At 52.9% G+C, this 27,928-nt stretch overlaps 1 protein-coding gene across 1 annotated transcript; it reads right to left on the bottom strand.

The window, feature by feature from the left end:
* Positions 1-19,202: 19,202 nt before the first annotated feature.
* On the bottom strand, positions 19,203-24,960 carry LOC125758763 (uncharacterized). Its single transcript, XM_049416430.1, has 2 exons — positions 24,720-24,960; positions 19,203-20,755 (listed from the first exon to the last, which is right to left on the bottom strand). The coding sequence occupies exons 1-2, from the start codon at positions 24,958-24,960 to the stop codon at positions 19,203-19,205; spliced, it is 1,794 nt and encodes a 597-aa protein (XP_049272387.1).
* Positions 24,961-27,928: the final 2,968 nt, after the last annotated feature.

Below are 27,928 nucleotides of genomic sequence, written 5' to 3' on the forward strand. Positions count from 1 at the left end.
ACACAAGTTACCCGGTGATGACCACCAACCCTCAGTGCATCCGTCCTGCTTATCACTTCACGAGACAGAATTGAGAGCATCAGAATTTTTAATCTTTATTGGTTCCTTGACATGGGTTTCGTCAGCGTCATTTAATTGCATCTTCTCATCTTTAGCAGCTTCGTTCTTTGCCGCTTTACTTCTCTTTCGCTGTTCAGTGATTTCGTGAAGAAGCGGAAGCTAAGTAAAATGTAGAACTTCACGAGGATTTTGTGATGGAATTTGAATGTTCTTCACATCCCAGATGAGGCAAGTATGTTTTTTTAAGAAAGCGCTGAAATCCACAATGCTCTTTTCATGCAGCTTACTCACGCTGAAATAATAAGCGGTCAAACTATTTGCAAGTTTTGCAATAGCTGCTTTGAGAGGTCCGGAGGGGTATATCAGTACTCTAAAAGAACTTGTTGTTGGGCTAGTTGGTAGATCATTTCCAAAAACTTAATTAGAGCGCAACCACACGACACATTCACACACCCACACACCCACACACCCAGACATCCACCACGCACAGCGCTCACTTCCAACTGATTTATTGATCGCACGGGCTTGAATATATACATGTTGCACATGCGCGCATTAACATCAAAAAAGCCAACACACACACAATCAAGACACACATTTTTTTCCTGCTCCTTCCACATCACAGTCTAGATCTGATGAACTGAAATTCACTCGGAAACAGAGATAGCGACGGGGTGCTTACACAGCGGTCCTTGTCTTTTTCTATGGAAAATGCCTCTAACACTTCACGTGCAGTTTTCCTTGTGCTTCTGCCAAGAATCTTTGTCTCGGAGAATCCTGCGTCACAGCCACACATTATAGCATGCGCAACCAGGTGCGCATACTTGTCATCTCGTTTTATTAGTTTTTGGGCGTGTTCCCTTAACCGGTCATTAACACATCTTTCTGCAATTAACACATCGTGTGCAATTTTTAGATTTGAGCCTCACGTGGAACGATGAGCACTTTTGCTGGTTTTTTCATCCCCGTGGTAAGAAGGAGCTGTTGCCGTACGACTCTGCCCACTCAACGATTGTCAAGAGGGGCGTAGCCTCTCTCTGCTTGGAATCGGCGCTGAGGAGGTCCTGTCCACACAGCATGCAACGTAGTTTTCATAATCAGGTGAGCCGATTAGAGGCTGCTGGCTTCCCTCGATCGGTCATCACGGCCGTTGCTGAGTCTCTGCTGCAGAAGTTTAAACGTGGAACAAGGGAAGCGACGACTGCTACCCAGCCCTCAAGGATTAGGCCACAAGTTGTGCCATACATCCATAAGCTCTCGCACAATTTCAAGAAAGTCGCGGGTAGGCACGGTGTACCGATGGTCTTTTCGGCGCCCGAGAAAATCGGGAAGTTGTGCCGACGTATTTGCGATAGCAAAAAGCGCGGCTGCGAGAAGAAGCATGAGAGGCCTTTTGTAAAATGTTCCACGGGGGTCGTGTACTCGATACCGCTATCCTGCGGCAAAGTGTACATCGGTCAAACCGAAAGATGTGTTAATGACCGGTTAAGGGAACACGCCCAAAAATTAATAAAACGAGATGACATGTATGCGCACCTGGTTGCGCATGCTATAATGTGTGGCTGTGACGCAGGATTCTCCGAGACAAAGATTCTTGGCAGAAGCACAAGGAAAACTGCACGTGAAGTGTTAGAGGCATTTTCCATAGAAAAAGACAAGGACCGCTGTGTAAGCACCCCGTCGCTATCTCTGTTTCCGAGTGAATTTCAGTTCATCAGATCTAGACTGTGATGTGGGAGGAGCAGGAAAAAAATGTGTGTCTTGATTGTGTGTGTGTTGGCTTTTTTGATGTTATTGCGCGCATGTGCAACATGTATATATTCAAGCCCGTGCGATCAATAAATCAGTTGGAAGTGAGCGCTGTGCGTGGTGGATGTCTGGGTGTGTGGGTGTGTGGGTGTGTGAATGTGTCGTGTGGTTGCGCTCTAATTAAGTTTTTGGGGTATATCAGGCCTCCGTTATCAAAGTGCGCTGTGAATAGGGAGGCCTGATCACTCCCCGTTGCTGTGTTTCTGTCTGATGTGAAACATCTTGCGCAACTCTCGCACTGCGTCTTCTTTAGCGTCATACGCGCACATAACCAGCAATATAGTAAGTCAGCATATCGTGGCTTTTTTTTTCACATATGCACTGTGGTCTGGGCCTGACGCTAGTGCAGTCTCCGCACCACTGAAATCTCCACCATCAATGATGCTGTGAACGACGTTAGCTGTGGCAGGAGTGTGCGACTGTCATTCCCAGATAAAAGAGAGCTGATTACTTGCGGCGAACAGTTCCCCGACTTTGGTGGTCTTGCGAGGTTGTAAAAAAATGCAAGGGCATTTATAGTAATAAAAAATCGAGCAGCAGTGGGATGATCATTTGTGCCAGAGGACTGCCGAACAATTCCAAATATATTTTCGACCTTGTCCTGGCTTAAACTTGAGGTCATCAAATATAAAAAAACCAGCAGACCTAAGGAATTCGAGCAGTTGCACTGTGCTCTCAATTGTGACAGGGAGCCCTTGAGCTGTGCTCGATGAAAGAAAACCGCCAATTGTGTTCGTGGCGCGTGTCTCCCATTCTTTTAAATAACCCAGAAATTCTTTCAGAAACGCACAGTTAGGTGAATTTGGGTAGAGGGCTTTTTCTTGGCGTTCGGGAGGTCATTATTCTAATTAACTTGTTCATAATTTTAATAAAGCTTTGAGTTGGCTCCACGGGGCCGCAAGCTTTCTCGACCTTCCTCGTCGGCTTACAGCCTGCAAATAATGAAACCATCTGTTTCTGCTTTCTCACGTGAAGCCATTATACAGTGACGAATCCTCGTCGTTTGTTGGAAGGACGCTTTAGGCTCTTTTTCGGTGGTCTAAAGCGTATAATAAACAGTATTTCTATTTTTGTACTCTAATGAGGACATGTGCGCTCGTTAGCGTCTTACGAAAGGGCGACCTGTACCGAAGAACAACCTAAACGTGAAAAGCCGAAAGGCGAAAAGCAGCGCGAGTCTGTTATGTGTGTTCTCTGTTTTGGAAATGTAACCAATTTCGAATACCTTGTACTACGATGTGAGAGAACGGTCAGCTATCCCTATACCTAAAAAAAAAGCAAACGAAAGAAATAAGCAGCGCGAAACATGTGCCGTGGGCGAGCAGTCGACGAATTGACAATGAACGACACATCTGGTTGAGTATTTCTTGTGTCGCGAATACATGTGTCCTTGTGCCGCGCTTCGCACCTATTTCCCGCTCATTCCGGAATACCACAGTGCCATTAAAGAACGAGCCTATAGTTTCAATGGAGGAGCCAAAAACCAAATACAACGCACATTATGAAAGCCAACACCCCTTTTATTTTATAATTTCGAACCTTGTGGTCAGATACTCGTGGAAAAGATCCCATACGTCTGTTCTTCGGCTGATACACATGGTTCTGATGTGCCAAGCTTCTGCTGTAAATGTCTCAGCCCCTGGGAGGCGCAACTTATTTGTGGCGTCATTGTAGGGCTATATGGTCTTCCGACTGCCGCCTCCCTGGACCCAGCAAGGACAAAAATAATGTTTTGTCTCTCTCTCTCTCTCTCTATATATATATATATATATAATTTGTGAAAAACTTGGTACTACAATATAGGAAACAAAACAAATATTTATTTTACCCTAACAGTTTCGGCTGGCGGTCCAGCCTTCTTCGGAGGATGCAAGTGAAATGAAACGGCCATGGCAGAACCCGCTGCACAAGGGCCGCCCACCCAGTTTGGGGGCCAGACGATACTTAAAAAAAAAAACAAAAGAGAGAGAAAAAATAGAAAAAAAAGGAAAGAAAGAGTGGAGCCGGTTGATGAGCCGGAAAGAGTGGAGCGGTTGATATCAACCGGCTCCACTCTTTCTTTCCTTTTTTTTCTGTTTTTTTCTTTTTTCACGAAAAAGAAAGGGTGGGGGCGCAATTTCAGCCTTGCATCGTGGCCAGAGTCTTCCCACAGCTGGAGCGGGTCCCATGTACCTCTTCTCGTGTGTACACGGCCCGGCGCCGAGAGCTAACCGCCGAACCACCTGAACTTGGACGCCGCGTGTGTGATTTGTAGAAGCGACATTTGTCTTTTCCCCTTTTCCTTGGTCCCTTGCTCACGCCGCTTTTTATCTACCGTACGAAGATAAGACGGTCACAGCCCGCCTCCGGCGGCTCTCCGCCTTTCCTCCCACTGTTCTTTCCCTCCCTCGTTTTGTCACTGTTGCTTCCTTCGTTAGTCCTCTCTTTTTCTATTTTTTCTATCTTTTTTGTTTCTTTAAGTATCGTGTGGCCCTCGAACTGGGTGGGCGGCCCTTGTGCAGCGGGTTCGGCCATGGCCGTTTCATTTCACTTACATCCGCCGAAGAAGGCTGGACCGGGAGCCGAAACTGTTAGGGTAAAATAAATATTTGTTTTGTTTCCTATATTGTAGTACGAAGTTTTTCGCAATTTTTATTACGGTAGCCAGAAGGTGTCTTTATCCATTATATGTATATATATATTGCCACGCCCGCTTCTTCTTTTATTTTGATGTGTTCGAGTTTGACCAGCAAGGACGGTTATCAACGCTCGACGCTGGCCGCGAAGCAGTGTTCGAGAAGCTTCACGATTTTAGTAGATCGTTTTGTTAAGATTGCGCGCCGCACACGAATGTTCCAGCTTTGTCGAGAGATAACGCCGCCACCAGCGATATTGCTGGAAAGTTCCATAGCGCCTGTATAAAAGCCGACGCGCTTGACCGCTTGTGAGTTGATCGACGGACGACGCCCTGTTCGCCGCTATCATTGTACAGCGTGTATTGCTGTAGTTCTAGTTCTCAGTTTCTCGGCCACAAGTTCGGCCAAATAAACAGTTTCATCTCGGACGTGCTGACTGTTGTCTTCGTCGACGTCACGACCACGTGACATCTGGTGGAGGTGCTGCTTCTTCCATGATCCGGACGCCCCCGCGAAGCGCTGACCCAAGCCCAAGCCGCGAGGAGGACGACGGCAAAGAAAACCCGGATCGTCGAGCAAGCCGCAGGCAACAAGGTCTACCGCCAGAGCACGGGCCTCTACCTGAAAAGACCCGGCAAACAAAGATCCTGACCTCGACCACAGCGACGATGACAGACGCTGTGCCGCCCGCACCGATCCTTCTCCGGACGCCCAAGGAGCCGCCAACCTACCGCGGATCGTCGTTCGAAGACTTGGAAAGCTGGCTCGAAGCCTGCGACCGAGTCGCCGTTTTTAATGCCTGGACCAGCGAAGACAAGCTACGGCATGTCTATTTCGCTTTGAAAGATGCCGCTCGGACCTGGTTCGAGAACCAAGAGCGAAGCCTGACAACCTGGGACATTTTTCGCGGCAGGTTCTTCACCACATTCACGAGCGTCGTCCGCAAAGAGAGGGCTGAGGCTCTGCTCGAGACCCGCGTGCAGATGCCGAACGAAAACGTGGCGCTCTTCAGGGAAGAGATGACCAGGCTGTTTCGCCACGCAGACCCTACCATGCCCGAAGAAAAAAAAGTTCGCCTTCTCATGCGAGGAGTTAAGCAGGAGCTCTTCGCTGGGCTCATGCGGAACCCACCCAAGACAGTCCAGGAATTTGTTTCCGAAGCCACAACCATCGAGAAGACGCCGGAAATACGAACCCGACAGTACAATTGCCGCGCATTCCAAGACAGCAAAGTAGTTCATGCCCTCGGCTCCGACGACTTGCGCGAAACGATCCGAGCCATCGTGCGAGAGGAGCTGCGAAAGCTCGCACCTTTTGCACAGCCCGAAGTGACGTCGATTGCGGACGTTGTACGGGAGGAAATCCAACAGTCACTGGGTGTTCCTCAGCCGGCACCGCCGCAGCTGCAAGCAATGAGCTATGCTGCTGCAGCCCGACGCAACGCCCCCCCCCTCCTCTCCCACGTCAAGACGCCGCGCCGCACCAGCAGTTCCGCCGCCAGGCACCACCGCCGCCACCACCGACGTCATACCGCCCGCCAGCCGGTCAGCGATACACGCCGAGGAAGACCAACGTTTGGCGCGCCCCCGACCATCGTCCACTCTGCTACCACTGCGGAGAAGCCGGCCACACCTACCGCCGCTGCCATTATCGACAGATGGGACTGCGTGGGTTCGCCGTCGACGCGCCGCGTCCACAGCAGGGTGAACGACCACGTGACATCGCCGACTATCTGGCAGGAGCGCAGTGGACCCCCCGAGGACCTTCCCGATCGCCGTCGCCAGGCCGCTACGCCTCTCCCCAACGCCGACCATACACTGGCATCGACCTGAGGTCTAAGTCAATAACACTGTCCACGGAAGAGGCACTACCGCCGCACACTCCGCCAAGAAAGCACGCCTTGAATGTGCTGGAAGACCAGGTCACCATTCCCCCTCGCTCCAGCGTCATCATTTCCGTCGGCACTCAGAAATTAGCAGACCTGGAAGGCGTTGTTGAAGGCGACCAGCACCACTTGATTAACCGCAAGATTTGCGTCGCAAGAGGAGTAGCAGAGCTGCGGGCAGGGAAAGCAACAGTTATGCTCACGAATTTCAGCAACGAGTAGCACGTGAGCAAAGGCACGACGGTCGCCTACATCGAAGAAATCGTAGAAGCCAGCAATGCTTTCGGCCTCACCGATTCTCCCGAGCCTACTCCGACGAATAAAGCGCCGCAGCCAGCTTTCGACATCAATCCCAGCCTTCAGAAGCACAAACAAGAACAGCTCAAAACCCTGCTCTTGCAATACAAGGACTGCTTTTCGTCGTCGTCAAGAATTAGGCAGACTCCCGTGGCAAAACACCGCATCATAACAAAGGAAAGCGCCAGACCACTGCGTCAGAGCCCGTACAGAGTTTCGACGGGAGAACGCGAGGCCGTGAAGAAACAGGTCGACAAAATGCTACGCGACGACATCATCCAGCCGTCGAAGAGTCCGTGGGCATCCCCGGTGGTGCTAGTGAAGAAGAAGGATGGGACTCTACGTTTTTGCGTCGATTATCGTCGCCTGAACAAATTCACGAAGGACGTGTATCCCCTTCCCCGGATAGACGGCACCTTGGATCGATTACACAACGCAAACTACTTTTCGTCGATGGACCTCAAGACCGGTTAGCGGCAAATAGAAGTCGACGAGAGAGACCGAGAAAAGACTGCTTTTACAACACCAGACGGCCTGTTCGAGTTCAAGGTCATGCCCTTTGGTCTTTGCTTGGCACCTGCGACTTTTCAACGGATTGTAACATGGTAGGGCGCAGACAAGAACGCCAGCGAACGAAGACGACGAGAACGGTTGTTGTTGGTGCTCGCGCTTGCTCGGCTTGGACCGCTGATCGCTTCAGCTGTGGCAATCTTCTAATAAACGCGTTACTGCCTCAACGTTAAACGCATACCATCAAGTGGTGGAGAGTGCTGGTTCTGTTCTCCATCCTGGAACTCCGCAGCCGGACTCTACTTTCCCCTTCAACAATGCCGACCAATGTTACACCGCCGAATGCTACCACACCCCAAGTTACCCGCTGTCCCGGTGTTCCAAGAGAGCGGGACCCCGTCATTTTCAGCGGTATTGATGAGCAAGACGTCGAGGACTGGCTCTCTTCTTATGAACGAGTGAGTGTCAACAACAGGTGGGATGAGAACGACAAGCTTGGCCGCGTCCACTTCTACCTGAGAGGAGTAGCGGAACTCTGGTTGAACAACCACGAGGCTGAGATTTCCAACTGGGCCTCTTTCAAAACGACCTTCGCGGACGTATTCGGCCGACCAACCGTGCGCAAGCTCCGCGCAGAACACCGCTTGCGTGATCGCGCCCAACTGGCTGGCGAGTGCTTCACTTCGTATATTGAGGACGTCGTAGGCCTCTGCCGCCGCTTCAACCCTGTCATGTCCGAAGCCGACAAAGTCAAGCACATATTGAAGGGCATTGAGGACGATGCGTTCCACATGCTTGTGGCGAAAAACCCTGAAACAGTTGCAGACGTCATTCAGCACTGCCAGAGCTACGATGAGTTGCGAAAGCAGCGCATTTCCACGCGACGTCCTAGTTCGGACACGACCAGCACGTCAGCAGCGACTGTTGGCGCCATATCATCGGACCCGGCGGTCTTGACACAGTAGATTCAGCAGTTTATCCGAGAAGAGGTGGCTCGCCAATTGTCTCTTGCGCCCTTGCTCCCCGGCAATACTCATGGGCTGACTTCGTCGCTGCGACAAACCATCGAAGAGCAAGTCTCCGAGGCACTTCCGCCCACGTACCAGCCACCGCCTGTATCCACGCCCCTCACTTACGCTGACGTCGTAAGAAGGCAGTCACATGCGCTGCCACCCATCGCGGACACTGCTCCCCAAACAAACGCCTTTTACGCAACGCGGGCGCCGGCAGGTCCGCACGTTCCTCTTTATCGCCGTCCTGCAACACCTTCCAGTAACTCTTGGCACACTTCGGATAACCGGCCAATCTGCTACTACTGTTATATACCCGGCCATGTTGAGCGGTTCTGTCGCCGGCGCGTCCCTCGTCCAGGTACCATTGATGACAGCTACAGCTACGTCCGCCCAGAGCCACCACAGTCAATGCCTCCACACGCTACTTCGGACGCCCCTTCATCGAACCGCCGCGACTTCAACCCACGTCGATCGACCACCCGCCCAAACGGAAAACTGACCATCGCAGTTCCGGAGGCAAGAACTGCGCCGCCATCAGCAGACTTTGCCTCTCGCAAGAACTTCATTCTTCCCTTTGCTCTTCTCACGATCGTCGACTCTTGCGCAACCATTTATGTGACGAATCTGCTTTCAGTCCCAGCCACATTATTTCGCGGAGAATGTATAGGCCGACTTGAGGACATTGATTTTGTTTGCGCCAGTCAAATGCCCGATCGCACGACAAGCCTCCAGGTCGACAGTGTCAATTCCGTTACCACATCCGACGCATCCTCCTTGGACGCCTTCTTTCCATCAATTGATCCGGACCTTCCTGTTGCTCAACGGACCCAACTTTTGAAGCTCCTCGACCGCTTTCGGACGTCTTTCGACTACAGACAACCCACTTTGGGCCGAACATCTGCAATCGTTCATCATATTGACACCGGCACCCAGGCACCCCTGCGCCAGCGTCCATACCAGGTCTCTCACGCTAAACGCCGAGTTATTGACGACCAGGTGACCGATATGCTTAATCGTGGCGTCATACAGCCGTCCCACAGCCCTTGGGCCTCCCCTGTGGTACTCGTTAAAAAGAAGGACGGTAGCATCCGATTCTGTGTTGATTATAGGCGCCTTAACAAGATCACACGCAAATATGTTTATCCGCTCCCCAGAATCGACGACGCTCTCGACTGTTTGCAAGGGGCGGAGTTCTTTTCATCGCTGGACCTTCGATCGGGTTACTGGCAGGTACCTATGGATGAAGCTGATCGCCCCAAAACTGCGTTTGTGACTCCCGATGGCTTGTACGAGTTTAACGTGATGCCGTTCGGCCTTTGCAACGCCCCTGGCACTTTCGAGCGTCTTATGGACAACATACTTCGAGGTCTCAAGTGGCAGACGTGCCTTTGCTATCTGGACGACGTCGTCGTTTTTTCAAAGGACTTCGATACCCATATTCTGCGCCTCGCAAGTGTCCTGGAATGCCTCACGCATGCTGGGCTACCACTGAATTTGAAAAAGTGCCATTTTGCCGCCCGGAAGCTCACCATCTTGGGGCATGTTGTCAGCAAGGACGGTGTTCTACCCGACCCGGCAAAGCTCCGCGCCGTCGCCGAGTTTCCCAAGCCGTCAACACTGAAAGAACTCCGGAGCTTCATAGGCCTATGCTCGTATTTTCGGCGATTCGTCCGTAATTTCGCGTCCATAATGGCTCCTTTAACACGCCTACTTGCTGACAGCCAAGGTGTCACGGCATGGTCTTCCGCTTGCGACGACGCATTCGCGAGATTACATCATCTACTGACATCACCACCGATTCTTCGTCACTTTGACCCAGATGCCCCTAGCGAAATCCACACGGATGCTAGAGGAGTCGGACTTGGCGCTATTCTTGCTCAACGCAAGTCTGGCTTCGACGAGTACATCGTTTCTTACGCCAGCCGCACTCTCACCAGAGCTGAAGAGAATTATTCGGTCACAGAAAAGGAATGTCTAGCCATCGTGTGGGCAATCACAAAATTTCGCCCTTACGTATATGGCCGCCCATTTGACGTCGTGACTGATCACCACGCCCTCTGCTCGTTATCGTCACTAAAAGACCCATCTGGTCGTCTAGCTCGTTGGGCATTACGTCTCCAAGACTACGATATCCGTGTCGTCTACAGGTCAGGCCGCCGACATTCAGATGCCGACGCTCTTTCCCGCTCTCCTCTTCCCCATGAATACGGAACTGCGTCTGTTTCCCGCTACGATTCTGCGTCACTTACATACGCTGACATGCCATCTGAGCAGCGCCAGGACCCTTGGATAGTCTCTATCATGGAGTTCCTGTCTAAGCCATCACCGCCTACCGCCACTCGTTCGCTGCGACGCACAGCTCAACATTTCACCGTACGCGACGGGCTCCTGTACCGCCGCAACTACCTATCTGAGGGCCGCAAATGGCTGCTGGTGATTCCTCGCCAGCTACGGGCCGATATCTGCGCCTCGTTTCAAGCGGATCCCCAGTGCGGCCACGCCGGTGTAATAAAAACATATGCACGCCTCCGCCTGCGGTACTACTGGCGTGGAATGTACTGCTTTGTCCGACAGCACGTACGCTCGTGCTCCAAGTGTCAACGCCGGAAGAGCCCAGTGCACACAGTCACTGGACCACTACAGCCGTTGCCTTGTCCCTCCCGGCCCTTTGATCGCATCGGCATAGACTTGTATGGCCCCCTTCCCTACACACCTGACGGGAACCGCTGGGTGATTGTCGCTATTGATCACCTGACACGCTATGCTGAAACTGCAGCGCTGCCAGAGGCCACATCACGTGAAGTCGGCTTATTCATTCTTCAAAAACTCGTTCTTCGCCACGGCGCACTTCGCGAGCTACTCAGCGACCGCGGACGTACGTTCCTCTGAAGCCGTGCAAGCCCTCCTTCGTGAATGCAACGTTGTGCATCGGACAACCAGCGCGTACCATCCGCAAACCAACGGAATGACTGAGCGCTTTAACCGCACACTGGGTGACATGCTGTCCATGTACGTGTCCGCTGACCACACCAACTGGGACCGCATACTACCTTTTGTTACGTACGCTTACAATAGTGCCACTCAGTCTACGATAGGATTCTCTCCATTCTTTCTTCTTTACGGCCGTGAACCTTCCTCGTTTATGGATACCATTCTTCTGTACCGCCCGGACGCTTCAGAATCCACGACTCTATCTGAAGTCGCCAATTATGCCGAGGAATGCAGGCAACTCGCGCGTGCTTTAACCGCCCAAGGTCAAGCGCGCCAGAAGGACCGTCACGACGAAAACCTGCCTTCTCCGTCATATTCGCCTGGAACGTTGGTGTGGCTTCGCGTTCCCTCCTGTGCTCCTGGCCTTTCCACAAAGCTACTGCCTAAGTACGAAGGCCCCTACCGCGTCCTACGTCAAACATCCCCCGTCAACTATATTGTTGAGCCTGTTCAATCATCTACGGACCGCCGTCATCGCGGCCGCGAGACTGTGCACGTCGATCGACTGAAGCCGCACTATGACCCACCAGTTGTACTTGTTCCATAGGTCGCCAGGATGGCTCCTTTTCCGCGGGGGAGTGATTTGTAACATGGTAGGGCGCAGACAAGAACGCCAGCGAACGAAGACGACGAGGACGGTTGTTGGTGCTCGCGCTTGCTCGGCTTGGACCGCTGATCGCTTCAGCTGTGGCAATCTTCTAATAAACACGTTACTGCCTCAACGTTAAACGCATACCATCAGGGTTATGGATACAGTACTGGCCGGCTTGAAGTGGCAGACATGCCTCGTGTACTTGGACGACGTCGTTGTGTTTTCCTCAAACTTCGACGAACACCTTCGGCGCCTTGAAGTTGTACTTCAAGCAATCAAGACCTCCGGACTCACCTTGAAGTCTGAAAAGTGCCGCTTCGCGTACGAGGAGCTCTTGTTCTTGGGTCACGTGATCAGCAAGGATGGTGTTCGCCCGGACCTGCGGAAAACAGCTGCCATCGCTGACTTCCCGACGCCCCCCCGCAGGGGCGTCTGCGCGAGCAGGCGTTTGGTGTGTAGCGACACCACGGACCCGAGCTAACAGGGGGGTTTGGACCCCCTCCCACGCCTAGCCGTGCGTGGCTTTGCTGTGTCCGGGGAAAAGGGGATCCTGGGGGTTGAGCCGACGCCGGGTGTTTGGACCGTTAAGGCCCCCTGGCGGAGGCAACACACCCCTTTGGCCCCGGCTTCACGTAGACGGCACCCCTGGGCTGACCCACCCAGGGGAAATCGGCAGTCGCCTTTTTCTATCTTTCTCTACCACATCTTCGTCTTTCTCTCTCACTTTTAGCCTTTCCTGTCTTCTCCTCTCTTCCAGTTACTTCAAGGTTTTCGTGGCGGCAAGGGTTAACCTTGTGTATATGTCCTTCCTTGGGCATTATATATTAGGTTATAGTGGTCATGTACACTGGCGTCTGTGGTTCTATAACGGGCTGCAGCGTCCCCTCGTTGGGCTCGGTGGTGGGCGGCTGCCATGGCCGCCGAAAATATCATACACTTATGAACTCTAATGCCTTCCCCAAACTTTCTGATCGCCCTCTCGCAAATAGATGGCGCACCGAAGAAACCCACAACATCTTTTCTACGCCGAAAGAAATTTTCCCTCGTTTTCATGTAATCCACTGCACAGATCCTCAGAAGACCGTCAGAACTCTTTCCCCATTTATTGTTGCCAAGTGTCTTGCTGACACCATTGGACCCGGCTACAAGGCCACTAAAATGATTAGCGGCGACTTGTTGCTTGAAGTACGAGACAGTGCACAGTACAGAAAGCTTTCAAACCTTGTGGCATTCGGCGCTGTTCCAGTCACAGTGGCCCCTCATCGGTCAATGAACACCGTTCGAGGAGTGATCTCCGATGATGACCTTCTAAACCTGACTGAAGAAGAGCTCCTCGAAGGATGGAAGGAGCAGAACGTAACCCAGTGTGATGTGTGGTGCGCGTTCGAAGTGTGCGCCTTTCAAAAGTGCGCAACATGAAAAGAATAGCGCGCGAAAACGATGGCCACATGAAAGACGACGACGACGACGACGACGTCGAAATAATGTCCAGCACGAGAGCGCGCGGCACAAAGCTTCGACGGACAAGTGGCCCAATAGGAAGTCACCACGGAGAATTCAGGGGCCAATAATTGGGCACCACAAAACTTGAGCATCGCCAATCAGGACGGGACAAGTTGACCCGACACCGAGGAAAAGCCTGGGTCGAAGAAGAGCCAGGGAGTTCGAAGGGAAGGAGACAAGCGGAAGGTTGGCACCGGACCGGGCGCTGAAGATGGCCGTCGGGTTTCGGACCCGAGCCACAAAGACTTCAACCGGCCGTGGCCTCCTGCCATCGAATTCCCGTGAGAGGCCACAGCCATGGTACGCGAACTCCTGCCCAAGGCCTGCGGACTTCGGTGCCGGCAGGCATCCTAGCAGCAGCAGTTGGGCTACGGGCCCGAGCTGCGCATCCATTGCCGGGCCAGGTTGCCGTGGCATCTGAGTGCGTCGCCCAGCAGCCACCGTTTCGTCTTCGTCACCAGCCAGCCCGCGTCAACTCCATCCGTCAAGCCTCGGCGATTTGGTGAGACTGAACTGGTTTTATTCCACGCTTCTCTGCTCAGCCGCGTCAGAAGTAGACTGTACAGTTTAAGTCTTTGAACATGCCTTTTGTTTGTTATTAAGAGTGTGTTACCGCGTGCAGTGAACCTTTTGTTGAATGTTTGGCTTTAGATTGTTTTTCGCGCTAATGGTTTATTAAATGGCTTTGTGTGTGTTGAAACCAACGGCTTTGTCCTCAATAAAGCTCTCCGACGCTCAAGTCATAGAGAGCTGTTGTGAAGAGAAAGAGAACCTGCATCACAAATTGGCGTCCGCAGCGACAGGACGAAGCCGTTTGTTTTTCATTTTGGGTTTCGGACGCGGTTTAAATCATGACGAACATGCGGGAGCTAATGGCGTTGGCGGAACGTATGGGGATTGAAGGGGCGGAGTTCAAAGCTTGGTACGATGAGAAGGAGGCACAAGTTCGAGGCGAACGGGACAGCAAGGCGGTAGCCGGGCGCTGAAGACGGGCAGTCGGGTTACGGACCCGAGCCTTCAGGACTTCACCCGGCCGGAACCTTCGGACCGCGGCGTCCAGGGAGGGCGAACCTCAACGGTTCGTCCGTTCGAGAGCAAGGCCTGCTGATCCCGGTGCAGGCAAAGCAACGGCAGTTGGGCTTCGGGCCCGAGTCTTGCATCGAGCCGCCTCATCGGGCTAATCTTGGCTTCGCCCTGCATCGCCTAGCATCGACCGCCCCCTCGTCAACACCAGGCAGACCCGTCGACTCTACGGTTCTCCATCCAAGCCTCCGTTAGTGGGTGAGACCAGACTTTCTTCCCCGCTTTGATCTTCAACCGCGCCGGAACTATACCGCGTAACTTAAAACTTTGAACTTGTGCTCTGTTTGTGATTAAGAGAGTTTTGCCGCGTGTAGTGAACCTTTTGTTCAGTGTTTAGTGTTTTGTAGATCTTTTTTTCTTCTCTAATGGTTTAGTAAAGTTTTTTTGTGTGTTTAAACCAACGGCTTCGTCCCTGACAAAGCTCTCCGACGCTCACGTCGTAAAAAGAGCTGTCGAAAACAGAAAAAGAAAGAACCTGCATCACACCCAGGTGCAAAGAATTAAGATCAAGCGTCAGAAAGAAATTCCGACAAAATTTTTGATCATCACTTTTGCTTCAACTGTCCTGCCAGAGTGCCTTGAAACTGGGTATACAAAAACAAGAATCAGGCCCTACATCCCCAATCCACGTAGGTGTTTTAAGTGCCAACGTTTCGGCCATGGTTCGCAGAGTTGCAGAGGCCGACTGACCTGTGCCAAATGCGGGAACCACGAACAGTCCTCCGACATCTGTGATAGTCCGCTCCACTGTCCAAACTGTGAAGGTGAGCACGCGGCATACTCTAGAGCCTGTCCTACATGGAAAGAGGAAAAAGACAATCACGCTAAAATACAAAGAAAATATCTCGTTCAGTGAAGCACGAAGGCGGTGTTCGCCTTTCTATGGCACATTCTATGCTGATGCGGCGCGTCGGGGGGCAGCGCCGCAGCGGCCTCCGCCACAAGTCCAGCTCGCGCGCAGCGAGCCGTTGGCTGTGGCTCCTGCCCCCGTGGTGGAAGCAGTTACCTCTGCTCCACCCACCCCGCAAGAAAGTCCCGCTACCCTAGGGTCGCTGGCACCAACACAACCACCGGCGAGAGCCTGCGCTAAGCGAACCGAACACGCAGGACCAGAGTGTCGGAACGGAACGAAAACCGAAAACGAAAAACGAAAAAAAAAACGATATTTTTGACCGGAACGAAAACGTAACCGAAACGTTATTTATTATTTCGTTCCGGAGTGAAACCGACATTTTTTCAATCGTTTTTCGGTTCACGAGAAAATTTCGCAATCCGGAACAACTGAGCTCATGCAATGTGAGCATATCTCAGGGTATAGTATTAGCGCCTACCTCAGACAGGAAATCCAAAGCAAAGATATGTTGAAATTGTGCGAAAAACGAGAACAGTGGCAACCAGAGATGTTTATATTAACACAAGTGGACTTTTTGCGCGCCTGTCAAGCAGGCCAAAGTGGAGAGGGCATTGTCGGCGCTCAAGTTTGTTACAGCGAAAGCTGTTATGAGATCACAACAGCCGATTTTGGCTCCATAGTTGTCCGCGGCCGCCAGTGTGCGTGACCGCTATCGCGTGGTATAAGAAAAAAATAAATGAGAAACAAATTTCTAGGACCCGGGCTCTCTACGTGGCAGTCGGGTCTTCCACCACAGTGTCACGCTGGTGCTTATAACTCCATCGCAAAAATACTCTACACAGGCGTCATGTCGGGCAAGGAATAACATTATCATAGCTCATATCCCATACATATCGTAAATCGCGGATCATTCTTATATTTCACCTCTGTTCATGGCGCTCTTTGGCCAAGCATGGCCCTTGCGCCATTAAAACCCAGATATCATCATCACTTCCCGACGCCCACCTACAAGAAGGCCGTACGCCGTTTTCTCGGCTTGTGCGCCTATTACAGACGTTTCGTCAAGGAATTTTCACGGATCGCCGAGCCACTGACGCAACTCACGAAGGCCGACGTCGAATTCAGGTGGGAAACGTCGCAAGTTCAAGCATTTCAAGAATTGAAACGACGCCTGAAGACGCCTCCCATACTTGCGCATTTCGACGAATATGCCGATACGGAAATCCACACCGACGCAAGCAGCGTAGGACTCGGCGCCGTCCTTGTGCAAAAGACCGACGGATTCGAAAGGGTCATCAGTTATGCTAGCCGGTCGCTATCAAAGGCAGAAATCAACTACTCCACAACAGAAAAGGAGTGCCTGGCCATCATCTGGGCTACATCGAAGTTTCGCCCCTACCTCTACGGCCGGCCCTTCAAAGTTGTGAGCGACCACCACGCCTTGTGTTGGCTAGCTAACTTGAAGGTCGCCTTCAGGTCGCCTCGCACGGTGGAGCCCACGACTTCAAGAATTTGACATAACCGTCGTTTACAAGTCTGGAAGAAAACACTCCGACGCTGACTGCCTGTCCCGCGCCCCCGTCGACCCACCGCCGCAGGACGACATGAAGGATGACTGCTTCTTGGGAACCATAAGTGCTGAAGACTTCGCCGAACGGCAGCGAGCGGACCCAGAACTCAGGGGCCTTGTGGAATACCTCGAGGGCAGGTCCACCGTTGTTCCCAAGGTATTCACGCGAGGACTGACGTCGTTTTTCTTGCGCAACGGTGTTCTCCTTAAGAAGAACTTCTCGCCGCTTCGAGCCGATTCCCTTCTCGTAGTGCCCTCGACATTGCGACCAGAGGTCCTCCAGGCTCTGCATGACGACCCGGCGTCTGGACACCTGGGTGTTTCTCGCACGCTCGCAAGAATACAGGAAAAGTACTACTGGCCGCGCCTTGTCGCCGACGTAACTCGCTACGTCAAGACCTGACGGGACTGTCAGCGACGCAAGACACCGCCGACTAGGCCAGCCGGATTTGTGCAGCCTATCGAGCCGCCTCGACGGCCGTTCCAGCAAATTGGGATGGACTTACTGGGGCCGTTCGCGACGTCCAATACCGGAAACAAATGGATCGTCGTACCTCACCCGCTACGCCGAGACAAGGGCTGCCGCCGAGGTAGCGAAGTTCTTCGTTGAGAACATCCTCCTGCGTCATGGCGCCCCAGAGGTCCTCATCACGGACAGAGGTACAGCGTTTACTGCTGACCTAACTCAGGCAATACTGAGATACAGCCAAACAAGCCACCGCCGCACCACAGCGTACCACCCACAGACCAATGGCCTCACCGAGCGGCTAAACAAGACCATCGCCGACATGCTGGCCATGTATGTCGACGTCGAACACAAGACGTGGGATGCCATCCTTCCGTATGTGACCTTCGCATACAACACGGCCATGCATGAAACGACGCAAATGACGCCGTACAAGCTGGTCTACGGAGGGAGCCCGGCAACGACGCTCGACGCAATGCTACCAACCGCCGCCGTCGAAGACGACCTCGACGTTGCCGCCTATTTGCAACGCGCCGAAGAAGCTCGACAGCTCGCCCGCCTGCGCATCAAGAACCAGCAGAGAGTCGACAGCCGTCACTATAATCTTCGACGACGCCACATGGAGTACCAACATGGTGGAGTGGGCCGGAGGTCTTGAACGCAGTCGAGGAGGCGTTGGAGGAATTGTTGTGGCTGGTCTGGTAGCTTCGTTGACGTGAAGAAGTCTCCCGGACGCCGTAGAGAAGTGCCATACACCAGCTCTGCTGTTGAGCACTGCAGGTCTGCCCGGATGACAGCTCGTAAACCTAAGAGCACCAGTGGCAAGGCATCAACCCAGGTGGCTCTATTGAGACGGGTAGTCAAGGCGGTCTTGAGTTGTCGGTGAAGGCGTTCCACCATGCCGTTGGCGCAGGGATGATAAGCCGTGGTACGGCAATGTCTGGCTCCGAGGATGCCATTAAGGCAAGTAAACAGCGAGGACTCAAACTGACGCCCACGGTCTGTTGTCGCGGTGCCAGGACAGTCAAAACAGGATACCCACGTAGAAATGAAAGCGCGGGCAACTGTCTCGGCGGTGATATCTTGAATTGGAACAGCCTCAGGCCAGCGTGTGAAACGATCGACCATGGCCAGTATATAACGGTACCCCTGAGACACTGGTAAAGGGCCCGCAATGTCTAGAGGAACATGGTCGAAACGATGGCCGGGTGGAAGGAAAAGTTTTGGAGGCGTCCTAGTATGACGGGAGACTTTTGTCATCTGGCAGGGCAGGCACAAAGGCGTCCAAGCGCGCACATCAGCATTGATTCCGGCCCAGACATAGCGCTGGGTGAGAAGACGCTGAGTAGCCCGGAGGCCGGGGTGACAGATGTCGTGTAAGGAGTGGAAAACGGTGCGTCGTAATGCAGCGGGAACGAAAGGGCGAGGAAGGTCAGCTGAGACATCGCACCACAAGGGCTCAGATGATAATGGATGAGGCACCAGGCGTAGTCGGAGAGAACGGAGGTTCTCCCGAAAAGCGGCAAGCTCTCTATCATCGTGCTGTGCAGAGGAGAATGAGGCCTAGTCGATGGTTGGAGATGGAGAGTCAACCGCGGCTATACGCGAAAGGGCATCTGCGGTGGTGTTGTCAGCTCCTTTCACGTGGCGGATATCAGTCGTGAACTCCGATATATAAGCAAGATGGCGGAGTTCACGGGGCACGTACTTGGATGAGTTAGTGCAGAAAACATACGCCAGTGGCTTACGGTCAGTCAGCACGTAAAACGAGCATCCTTCCAGAAAATGCCGAAAGTGCTGTATCGCAGCGTAGATGGCTAGTAATTCCCGGCCGAAGACGCTGTAGCGGGTCTCAGCAGGAAGTATCTTCCGAGAGTAAAACGACAAGGGTCTCCACTCGGAGTTAATGCACTGCTGTAAGGCGGCTCCGACGGCCGCGCTGGATGCGTCCACCATCAACCGAGTATGGGCGTTGCTGCGCGGATAAGAAGCACGGCGTGAGTGACCGCTTGCTTGGCAGCCATAAAGGCGGCCTGGGCCTCTGATGACCAAGGAATGGCGAAGGACAGGCCGGCGGTTGACCGAAGGAGGTCTGTGAGCGGTCGTAGCAGTTCGGCACAGTGTGGTATGAAGCGCCTGGAAAAATTCATAAGCCTCAGGAATTGGCGTAATAGGCGCAGCGTTGTAGGCTGAGGATAATTCTGGATTAATTTAACGTGGGATCGGAGAGGCCGTATTCCTTGGGATGATATGTAATGACCCAAGAACTCGAGCTCAGATGCGCCGAAAGTACACTTCAAGGCGTTCAAAACGAGGCCGTACTGCTCTAGACGTTGGAACAGAGCGCGAAGGTGGTGCTCATGGTCTTCAGGCGTGCGGCTGGCGACGAGGACATCATCAAGGTACGCAAACACAGTAGGGAGGCCCCTTGTGACCTCAGAAATGAACCGCTGGAAAGTTTGAGCCGAATTGCGGAGTCCAAAAGGCATCCGCACGTATTCAAACAACCCAAAGGGCGTCGTGATGGTGGTCTTAGGTATGTCGGCGGGCTCGACAGGAATCTGATGGTACGCCTTAACAAGGTTCACTTTGCTGAAAAAAGTGCAGCCGTCGAGGCGCGATGTAAAATCCTGAATGTGAGGTAGGGGATAGCTGTCGTGGACAGTCTTGGCGTTCAACGCTCGATAGTCCTCACAAGGACGCCAGTCACCAGGATCACGCTTTGGCACCAAAAGCAGCGGGGAAACCCAAGCGTTTGACGAAGGGCGTATAATGCCGAGCTGCAGCATGTGGTCAAACTCCATTTTAGCAATTGCTAGGCGGTCGCCGAACAGGCGGCGTGGTTGAGCGGCTGTCGGTGGACCCCAGGTGACGATGCGGTGTGTCACCAAATGTTTAGGCGGCTGAGTGAGGTTGAAAGATTTTGTTAACTCCGGGAAACTCGCCAAGATTTTTTCGAACGGTGAGGAAGGTATCAGCATGCGGATGGCCATTGGAGCGATGTCGGACAGGACTCCCGAGGTGGAGAGACGAGTCTGACCGTCTATGAGGCGGTGCCGCCGGACGCTGACGTCCAAATCGAAGTATGAGAGGAAGTCCGAGCCGATGATAAGTTGAAAAAAGTCTGCGATGATGAAAACCCAGCGGAGAATGCGGCGAGGGCCGAAGTCGAGGGTGAGAGATCGGAGTCCATACGTCGCTATAGACGAGGCGTTAGCAGCGCGAAGCACTTGCCCCTGTGATTTCGAACGATCAGCTTTAGTCGGGGGCACAACGCTAATTTCCGCGCCCGTATCTATAAAGAACCTGGCGCCCGATAGCTGGTCGGCGACCATGAAAAGGAGGCTGGAACGAGAAGTGAGATCACATGCCGCCGTCAGTGATCCCAGCAGGCGTTTCCCTGCCACGAACAAGGAGGTGTACACTTCGTGGCTCGGTGTCGGAAACGCCGGTGGCACCACCAGAGAGGTGGAAAAGCTCGACGACCGGAACAAGGCGAACGAGTCTCCTGCAGGAGTCTCCGGAGTGCGGCAATGGAGGCGACGAGTTCGTCGATGCGGGCCTCAAGGCGCGAAATCGATGTGTCTGCTGGTGGTAAGACAGCGTTGCCAGATGGGGAGGTCGCTTCATGAACCCCAGAGCCATATATACACTTCGGGAGAGTTTGGCGATTGTTTCATCTCGCCGCTCTCCGCGCCCCGCCCCAGCGCCGCCTTCTTCTCGTGACGTAAACCCTCTCTCCTCGCCGGCGGCGGCGGGCGGCAGTGGCGGCAGCAGCGGTAGCGCGACGGCGAGCGCCGGCACGCCGCATTTACACGATCGCTGAGTAGCGCGCGTAGGTCGTAGGTTGCGAAGCCGCGTATGGTCTCGCGCACGTATTCATGGCGACTGCTCCTCGCATTCACGCTTGAATTTGTTGCGTGCGATGGGCTGTTGTCTAATCCAAAAGCGACAACGGCTTTGGATTAGAAACATCAGGCGCAGCAAATTGGACCCCGACCCTACTGCTCCGTGTTATGCGAGATACGTACTTGAGTATTTCGCATGAATATTGCTGGTATTGTAAACAGCGTGCCATTAACACAAACTTATTATTCGTTGTGCAATGAGGCCCTTTCAGCCGCACAAACTATAAAAAAATCATTTTGCCACGCTGAAAAAAGGAGTTTTATGGTTCCCGTTTCGAACGCTTGGGCACATTGAAATTTTGCAGCCATCACGCTATAAGCGTCAAGCCTGATGTGTTGCGTTTACGTAATTTATCGCGCGTTCTGAGCACGATCTTGGAATGTTACCGTGATGTTGTGAGGGGAAGATTTATTTCGATATTGCGGGTTAGTGCCGCCGCGCGTCAGCTGCGGCGTTTATCTGGCATGTGTTGCACGTTATGTGGTCTGCGCGTCTGTGACTGTCAGCCTATGGTGTCATTTACCGCAGTGTGTTGCCGCTTGTGCACATGCTACCAGTTTTATGCTTAAATGAGTACTGACACGAATATTAAAAATTTTCTTGTTGTTGCTCTAAATAAAAATACTGGTGTCGAGAAACGTAAAACGAGTATTGTGGTGCCTGAGAATGCATCTTATGTATTTTAATTACCGCTGCCTTAAAAATATACTTTCGGTTTTGATATCGAGGGGGCGGCTTCTCAGTGACGTTTCATGTAAGTATGACGTCATGGGGATACAGAAACTCGTGACGTACTAGCGGCAAATCCGTTATCTGCTCGTGGTGCACATAAACAACGATGAGTGAACTGTCGTCCAGTGACCCTGACAGTGATTTCTGCGATTGAGGCTGCACGCAGGACGCAGAACTCGCAAACTCGAGGGAACTGTCTTGACTCGTCGGGATAATGTCCATTGCAGTGGGGCTGGCTTGCAGATGCTCAGCTTAGAATATTTTATACGTGTTCTCCGACACGGGTGTGGGGACAGCGTTGACACTGCATACCAAGGAAACGAAAAATGTCCCTTTTGCGATGTCTCAAAATCGTGTCAGTACTCCTTTAATTCGCGCAGGTAAATTAATCCGCGCCTCTGTGCTAAGCGAATGTGCCTTGCGCTTTTTATTAATTCACGTATGTTCGCGATGTCTGTGCTCGTGCAGGAAGCTCTTCTACTATAGCAAGGGGCCCTCATGTACTCGATGAAATTTCGTGATTAGGAAGTATAGAGCGTGAAGTTGAGCAGAAAAATGATGTTCTAAAGTAAACCAACATGATGTCCGCTATCACAGACTAGCAGTACGAAGTAGTATTTTCATCTAACACTCGCCTTCTAGGGGCCCTGCACCTGCTCTGTCGAAAACCTTAGATGCCTCAGCAAACGCGAAAATTGACCGCCGGCGTCCGCGGGGTCGGCGTCCCGCGTCGGAGGCGTCAACACGAGGGATGCTAAAAATCATCACGTAATGACGTCACCATACGACCAAACCTTGTGACGTCATGATGACGTCGAATAACGTGACTTCACGCGATGGCGTCATCACATGACTTCGCCGATTTGCACTGCCTTCGTGATTGGCCCACCGATCGCGGAGGCTGTGCAAAGCGCCGATGTCATGTAATGGCGTTATCAGGTGACGTAACGTAAGCTGACGTCAACGTGACGTCATTGTGACGTCACAAAGTTTAGCTATTTATGATGTCCTAGTGAAGTGATCACATGATTTTTACTGCCTCCAAGATCGGAGGCGTTGCAAGCTTTGTGCTCGTCACCAGGTCTTGCATTGCCTCCGTGATCGGCGGGCGGTCACGGAGGCTGTGCAAAGAGCCGATGTCATGTGATGAAAATAACAGATGACGTAACGTAATCCGACGTCAGCATGACGTCGTTGACACGTCACAAATTTGGGCTATCTGCGACGTCCTGGTGACGTCATCACAAGATTTGTTGCCTCACTCGTGTTGGCGCCGAAGCCTCGGGACTCCAGTCAATTCGCGCGTTTCATGAGGCATCTAAGGCGTTCGCCTTAAAAGCAATGTTTTAGTGACCTTGACATTCAACAGCGCGAATTCTGTTTGCATCAACACCCCCATACTGTTGAAAGCGCGAGCATGGGAGATCCGATTTCTGACTGTATAGTGATCTTGCGCACTCGCCGGTACTCCGCTGCCGAAGCAAATAAAGAAACCAATGTTATATATATAGTACACAGTTCAGGAGAGTATAGTACACAGTTCGGAGCGAGCATCTTCGCTGGGTCAAAAAACTTCTCACGAGATCACTGTGCAGAGAAGCGCCAGCCGCACCGTACTAAACATCTTCAGCGACAGAAACATTACCAAGCGTCGTTATTATTGAACTCAAGCTTTAAAACATTATTCAAGAATAAAAAAAAATAGACGCAAACCCACAGATCTTCATAGCTGGAAAAGTCACCGATGATCACTATACTCCCTCATGCGAATTCTGAGCGCAGCTTTCTGTTGAGGCAACGCGAACTGTGTTTGAATTTCTGGCTATCCGCATTGGAACATTCGTTACATATTGCCACAGAAACTGCCAGTGCTCGAGTGCTACGCACGTCACTCTGTGCATTGCAGGCGTCATCGACATTCCCGTCACGACAAGCGAGACAGTAGCAGCGCACCCGCCAGCCCTGCATGCGCACGAGCTCCGACCGAAGGGCGAGCCCGCATGACAGAGGAAGAAAGCGATGTTAGAGGCCAGTGGCTTGTGATATCGACAGAATCCACGTTCGCTGTCTTTCGTCCTCGTTCGCTCTATCGGTTACGCCGACGACGCCAACGGCGATGCCGAACAACGCAGGAACAGGCGCCTAAGAGCTGCGCTCTAAAAGCACATCGCGTATCGTAGAACATCGTGTATCGAGAACATCGTGTATCGTAGGACATCGTGGACTCGAATCGGCGTGCACAACTCAATTTCACGATGATTTAGACACGCCTAATTCACTCCATATTCTTGATTACACTTGTATAACAATGTTCTTGCACAATTTCGCTTTCGCAATTTGTTTAGGTGCGCTAGATTTCGTGAACGAACAGCGCGTACATACGAACGTGCTACGTGATACGAACAGCCGTGCGCCCGTCGCGCAGAAAGACTATATATGGCGGACGGCGCCGGAGCGGAGGAGTGGCGGTGATGTGAACAGCGTCATCGCCGCGCCGCGACGTCACTGCCCCGCCCATTCGCCAGACTCTCCCCATCGACGGCTCTGATGAACCCTATCGGCGAGCTCCGCCAGGCGGTCGAGGTTGACGTCACCGGCCGCCGCGAGGACGAGGCGGATTGGCTGAGAAAGGCGTTGGAGGAAGAGCTCATGAAGTAACGCTGAGTGGCCAGAGACGTCGTGTTCCCCAAGAAGCTGTCACATTCGGCGCAGTAGTTGGGCGGGGTGCCTGCCGCCAAGGTCCCCCTCTGCAAGGAGCTGCAGTAGGCGGACGCGTTCCGAAGGCATGAATCGCTCCAGCACCTTGGCTTTAAGGTGCTGATATGGCGTACTGTCTGAGGGGTTGGAGAGGACGTCGGAGAGCTCGCTGGCAACATCAGGAGGAAGGACTGAGGCTACGTGGTAGTAGCGTGTCGTTTCCGAGGCAATGCGGTACAGGGAGAATTGCGCCTCGACCTGGTGAAACCAAACTTGCGGATCCTGTGGCCAGAAAGATGGGAGACGCAGTTGCACGGCCGAGACGTCCTGCAGACGTGAGGCTTGTTCAGTTGAGGGTGCATTCGCGTCAGTCATTGTCTTCGTCCTAGGTCACCACTTGTAGGCTTATGCCACAGGAGCGAAGGAAAGACACGCCTGAACGATAATCGATGCCAGCAAGGAACGTGAGCCGTGGCTGCACGTGCCACAGCCTAGCGCCTTCCTTATTTTCTTCTTTCGCCATCGCGCGCTCTCCAGTTTGCGCGCCGTCGGAGCGAGGGTGCTACAGTGTCAATTGTGTGCGACGGGTGCCTGTCATACAATAAGTAAAAAGGGTGAGAAACCAGTAGTGCTCTGAGGGGCGGTATTGTAGGCCTACGTGACGAAGGGCGGAATGGCATCCCAATTTGTGTGGTCGGCGGCGACGTACATCGAGAGCATGTCGCCGAGCTTGTGGTTAAAGAGTTCGGTGAGGCCATTCGTGTGCGGGTGGTAAGCAGTAGTTTTGCAGTGAACAACGTTGCACTCTTTGAGAATGGCTTCTACGACTTCCGACAAGAAGACACGGCCTCGATCACTGAGCAGCTCCTGGGGTGGACCGTGACGCAGCATGAATCGGTGGAGGAGGAAGGAGGCCACATCGCGCGCTGTAGCCGCATGGAGGGCAGCAGTTTCAGCGTATCGCGTGAGGTGGTCTACAGCGACGATGGCCCAGCTGTTACCAGCGGAGTTCAGAGGAAATGGCCCATACAAATCGACGTCAACGCGCCCAAACGGTCGGTCAGGGCAAGGTAGAGGTTGCAGACCTGCCGGCGACAGGTGCGTTGAAGTTTTGCGGCGCTGACAATCGATGCAGGAACGAACGAACTTCTGCACGTCGCGGTACATTCCTCGCCCAAAGTACCGTTGACGAATGCGGTGGTAGGTTTTCGATACGCCAGAGTGTGCACAATGCGGATCAGTGTGGAACGACTGGCTTATGTGAGAACGCAGACTGCGGGGTATTACTAGTAGCCACTGGCCGCCGTCGCCGTCGTAACTGCGTCGGTGGAGGAGGTCGTCGCGAACAGCGGAATGGCAGGCTTGACGACGCAACGCGCGAAAGGATGGTGTGGCCGATGGATCATTCAGCAAGTCTATCAGTGAGGCAATTCATTGATCCTTGCGCTGTGCGATAGCGATGGTGTGAATGTCGAGAAAAGAAACGGCAAAGTGAGACACTGAGCTGTGGGCATTGTCGTCAGGCAAGGGAGATCGGGACAGCGCGTCGGCGTCAGCATGCTGGCGACCGTTGCGGTACAGCACGCGGATGTCGTAGTCTCGCAGGCGAAGTGCCCACCGGGCGAGACGGCCTGAGGGCGCCTTCAATGACAACAAGCACAGTGCATGATGGTCGGTGACGACATCAAATGGGCGACCATACAAATAAGGTCGGAACTTCGTAAGGGCCCAGATGATTGCCAGGCATTCTTTCTCCGTAACGGTATAGTTGGTCTCAGCTTTAGTAAGCGTACGACTTGCATATGCCACGACGTATTCCGGGTGCCCAGGTTTGCGCTGCGCAAGGACAGCGCCGAGGTCAACACCGCTGGCGTCCGTGTGCCTCTGTAGGGGCCGCAGGGTCGTAGTGGCGTAGAATGGGGGGAGACGTCAACAAACGACGGAGCTTTGCGAAAGCGTCGTCGCACTCGGACGACCACGAATTGAGGGGCCCGTTGCTGTCAAGGAGCTTCGTCAGCGGCGATATGATAGTCGCGATGTTTCGAATGAAGCGCCGAAAGTAGGAGCATAGTCCTACGAAACTGCGCAGTTCTTTGACGAACGTAGGTTTGGGGAACTCTGTCACGGCCCTAAGCTTGGCTGTATCGGGGAGAATTCAATCCTTCGACGCGACGTTGCCCAGCATTGTCAGCTGCCGTGCTGCAAATCGGCACTTCTTTAGATTCAGTTGTAGCCCGGCGTCGCTCAAACGCGTCAACACATGCCGCAGGTGTTGAAGATGCGTGGAGAAGTCCGGGACGAAAACGACGACGTCGTCAAGGTAGCACAGGCACGTGTGCCATTTCAAGTTGCGCAGAACTGTATCCATCATGCGTTCAAAGGTCGCGGGCGCATTACACAGCCCAAACGGCATGACGTTGAATTCGTACAAGCGATCCGGCGTGACAAAGGCTGTCTTCGGTGGAGCGTCTTCAGCCATGGGGACTTGCGAGTACCCTGAGCGGAAATCGAGCGATGAAAATAATTCTGCTCCTTGCAGGCTGTCAATGGCCTCGTCTATTCGAGGTAGGGGGTAAACGTCCTTACGGGTGATCTATTCACTCGTCGGTAGTACACACAGAACCGCACAGAGCCGTGCTTCTTCGCAACAAGAACGACAGGAGACGCCCACGGACTGTTAAGGGTCGAATAACGTCGCGGCGAAGCATGTCGTCAACTTGCTCGTTAATTACACGACGCTCTCCTGGAGCTACGCGATATGGACGTTGCCGCTGTGGTGGTTGGGCGCCAGTGTCGATGCACTGGGTGACAGCAGACGTGCGGCCGAGAGAAGTTTGCGCGACATCGAACGAAGAACGAAATTCTTCCAACAGGCATTGTCACAAAAGTCGCATATGATTAACATTGCCTGCGCATAATGTCCTAACGTACGCCATGAAAAGGGTTTCTTTTTTTTTCACTTACGCCCAAGGCGAAAAGCGCTCTAATTCTGCTCTAAGAATGGTGTGCCGTGAACGTACGCGCACTGCTTAGTGTGTGTTAGCGTGGGCCGTAAGACGAGCATCCGAGCTGCTCCTGATCATGTGTCTTTGTTTTGGATATTTTTATTTTGTCTATGTTTGTTTTGACTGCTTGCCGTGAAGGCCACTGCAAGCAGAGCATGAGCCTTAAGACGAACAGCTGAGCTACGTGACGTGATTTTGTTTTGTCTAGTATGGAACTGCTTACCGTGAAGGTCACCGCCAGCAGAGCCAGAGCCTTAACTGAATTACGTGTCAGATCATGTGCTTGTGTTTGTGTTGTGTCTGAACCACCGGACGTTGTGTCCGAGCCACGTTGCAGA

Source organism: Rhipicephalus sanguineus, chromosome 6 (assembly GCF_013339695.2).
Source record: "Rhipicephalus sanguineus isolate Rsan-2018 chromosome 6, BIME_Rsan_1.4, whole genome shotgun sequence".
Taxonomy (NCBI): Eukaryota; Metazoa; Arthropoda; class Arachnida; order Ixodida; family Ixodidae; genus Rhipicephalus; species Rhipicephalus sanguineus.

What these genes read in the sequence shown, in the direction of transcription:
- LOC125758763 (XM_049416430.1), bottom strand. Translation starts at nt 24,960, where the DNA reads ATGACTGACGCGAATGCACCCTCAACTGAACAAGCCTCACGTCTGCAG. An exon ending in CCTCTCCAACCCCTCAGACA is followed by an intron (nt 20,756 to 24,719) that starts GTACGCCATATC and finishes AGACTCCTGCAG; the next exon opens with GAGACTCGTTCGCCTTGTTC.